Below are 3,577 nucleotides of genomic sequence, written 5' to 3' on the forward strand. Positions count from 1 at the left end.
TTTATTCCAACTAGAAACCTATTATAATTATAATCCAAATACTAACTATATCTATAAATATAACTATATTAATTTCTTACTCTAATCATAATAATAAATATAAATCAAACTCAATTATGTAATAAATTCTAATGTTAGTCATATTAATTTGTCTAGTATGTAAAATATTTCAAACCATAAAATTTTAAAATCAAATTTTAAAAATAAAAATAGAATTGAAAAACTTCAGCTTAAATAGACAAATATATATTTACTAGTATTACCTTCAAATCAAACAACATAAATGTTTTGGTCCCTCGTGATTATATGATGTGTAGGACGATTTCATATTTAAAAAGAAGAAGTAGTTTATTTGTTGTTGTCTATATAATTATAAATTACGCTAATGACAAATTTCTATTAGCTTGGGCATTGCACAGTAAAATGGTGATTTTTACACTCTTATCATTAATGAGGTACTGGTCAAAATGTGCATTGACAAGATTATTTAATTAAATGGGTGCAAGATATACACGGAAACTCATTTTGATAGTGCAGTATGCCTAGTAAGAATGTTTCTTATGCGGTTCTGCGTACTTAATCTTGAGACCGATTCAAACCCCAAATCCTTCTTTCGGGCTCTTATAAATCTCCTGCACCAGTTACACTATCCTCAACGAAACAACTATAAAGCTTTCTTTTATTTTCTAGATTTACTGCAGAGAAGCTTGCAGGCTTAATATTCAACGGACAAATAAATCTCAATAATAATCCATGGATGCGTTCAGAAAGAGGAAGAGCAGGAGCAAATCGAGCATCGCAGGTACGAAACCCGCCCCTCTCAAGGTTTCCAAGGACTTCCACAGCTGTACAAAGATTCAACCTGTAATAATATATCTCCGATCTCCTGAAGTAATACACACGGAGGCCAAAGATTTCAAGGCGGTTGTGCAGCGACTCACAGGCAGCTGTTGTTCCTCTTCTACTCTGCCAATTAGGGAGGATTTCACTGCTCTTCAGACAAACCCTAATCCTAAACCTTCCTTGTACCATTTGCCGGAAAAAGAAGAAGAGTGCTACCAAATAACCCCTGCACCGCCAGTTTGGCCAAATGATTACTTTCCTCAAGTAATTTCTACGCCTTGGAATTCTCTTGCAGGGGACTTGGATTTGGACATGCTTAATTGGGATATTCCAGATCAAATGCAATTGTTCTCTTCGCCCTCTTCCCAATTGTTTGATTTGCCCTTCAGTTACCTCTCTGATGTGGAAAACCCTCATATTCATGGCGTTTCCATATTCTAGCACTACCGTGTCAGAATAACCGATTTCTTTTATTCAAATTTTATCTGCTAAATATTTTTAGACGATGTAAGTAAATGGTAACAGAATCAAAACTCATACATTCTTTTCAAGTTCCAGCTTTCTCAATCCAATAATGGAGGCTTTATATATTTCTTAAAGCTCAGACTTGTTTATGTTCTTCATTAGTCTTATTGAAGGATCAAAACTCTTTCAGCAACTGTTCAACATTAGCAGTTCAGAATATTTAATTATCATGATGCAATCGTAATATTTACTTCTATTCATTATTGCAGCTTATTTTGTATTTAAAGTTTTTTCCTTCCGTCCACATCATAAATATAATAATGGAGACAATTTCAATGGATGCAGCTATCCTCCCAGAAAAATGTATAGTTGACTAATTTTCAAACAATCCAAAATATAATAGATTTAAAAATATATATATATATTCATGGTTAGTCAAAATAACAAAAAACTTAGTGAAAAATCATTATGTTTTTGTGAATCTAGGAAAAAAAAAAATGACTTTCTTTTGTCTGAGATTACCTGTACCAATTTTAATTAGCATGATATGCAATATGAAAAAATTAGATTACATGTAATCTTATAAATACTCTAATCAAAATTAGATTACATGTAATCTTATAAATACTCTAATCATGTAATAGTGGGGAGAACATTATTTAAAAATAAAATAATAAGAAAAAAATATTTATTAAACAATAATGATTTTTAAAATCTATTTAATTTTTAATATTTAACACCTTTGAAATTTATATATCTAGCATTCAAATTCAAATGCAATAATTCAATTGTATGATATTAAAAATTCTAATTTTAATTTAATATTATATACTTTTTATTAAAATCTATAATTTATAACTTTTTTTAAAAAAAAATAGATTGTTATATTTTAATTTTTAAATGTATTTAGATATAACTATTTTCATCTTAAGGAAAATGGTGAGCACGAGCAGTGGTCGAGGAGGTTTCAAAATTTGAATTCTAGAAAGGGTAGGATCCCTCTGGACTATCGAAATCAGATTCTTGGGCTGGAGCATGGGCCGTAGAAGGGGGACTATCAGGGGTCGTGTACAAGGGATTAGTTGGAGAATGTTGATGGGGACCCAAATGCTCCCCCCAACGACGTGGACAAGATTCCTTTAGTTCCCAAAGGAGGTCAGCCAGCTAAATGGTCATCCCTTTTTGGGATCAAGCCCTCAAGTAAGTCTTCTTTCCCACCTGTTAAGATTCTCCCCAAGACGGAGAAAGGTACTTGTGCCATTGCCATCCCGGACGAAATTGTGGATCACAGCATTCGATCCATGGCCTCTACCTTGATTGGCAAATTCCTAGGGCCTAGACCGAATATTGATGTTGTGAGGATTTTTATAAAGAAGAAATGGGCTCTTAAAGGTCATGTTTTGGTCATGGCCATGGCAAAGGGTTTTCTGTCTTTTGATTTCACCTACATGGAAGACCTTTCTTCCATTCTTAGCAAAGGTCAATGGGCCATTGGTCGCTCCACTTTGGTCCTTCAGAAGTGGTCTTCCAAGCTGAATCTGAATGACTCATTTTTTGTTCAAGCCCTTGTGGGGGTTAGACTACCTAAACTGTCTCTAGAATTCTGGAACGAAGATGTTTTTGTGGGGCTAGCTAGGTCTTTTGGAGAGCTACTATTTATTGATCCAATCACTATCTCCAAAAGACATCTCAACTATGCTTGCATTTGCATAGGGGTTAGAGACGAAACAAACATGCTAGAAACTGTGACTTTTCACTCAAAACTTGGAGTGCATGTCCAAAAACTGATCTATGAAACTATGCCTTTTGCCTACTTCCTTTGTGTGAAGGCTGGCCATAAGGTAAATCAGTGTCCAAAGGCTATGAAGCAAAATAGTCAGGTTCCTATTAACTCAGACAAAGTAAAGAAGAAATCCAAGCCCATTGGAACCTCTGTCAAGGGAAGGAAGAAATTGATCTGGAGGCACAAACCTACTAAGTAGCCTGAGATCTAGGATGGAAAGGAGGCTAGGACTACTAGGTAGAATGGAGTCCAAGGTAATAAAAGTGGTAACAACCCTTTCCACCCTGTCCCTAATACTCAAGATAGTCTCTAGGGTAGTGCTCCAAATGAGTCTTTGGAGGATGGCTCAATTGTTCTAGCCATTGTTGTGGCAGAAGATAATGTGACCTCTAAGAAGGAGCAGAAGGTAGGAAGGTAGGAGACCCCCTGGAGGGTGGTTTTAAGGGTCTCTGACTTTGACCTCACAAATAATGGTGTTGATGATTC

At 35.0% G+C, this 3,577-nt stretch overlaps 1 protein-coding gene across 1 annotated transcript; it reads left to right on the top strand.

Moving 5' to 3' along the window:
• The first annotated feature begins 2,609 nt into the window (after positions 1-2,609).
• On the top strand, positions 2,610-3,290 carry LOC149530486 (uncharacterized). The gene has a single exon (XM_089808206.1). The coding sequence runs from the start codon at positions 2,610-2,612 to the stop codon at positions 3,288-3,290; it is 681 nt and encodes a 226-aa protein (XP_089664332.1).
• Positions 3,291-3,577: the final 287 nt, after the last annotated feature.

This window comes from Cupressus sempervirens, chromosome 11 (genome assembly GCF_028749045.1).
Source record: "Cupressus sempervirens isolate cs-2001-9-10 chromosome 11, ASM2874904v1, whole genome shotgun sequence".
NCBI classification, from domain to species: domain Eukaryota; kingdom Viridiplantae; phylum Streptophyta; class Pinopsida; order Cupressales; family Cupressaceae; genus Cupressus; species Cupressus sempervirens.

Bases quoted from the DNA above. Each gene is read 5' to 3' on its own strand.
- LOC149530486 (XM_089808206.1), top strand. From the start codon at position 2,610: ATGGCCTCTACCTTGATTGGCAAATTCCTAGGGCCTAGACCGAATATT.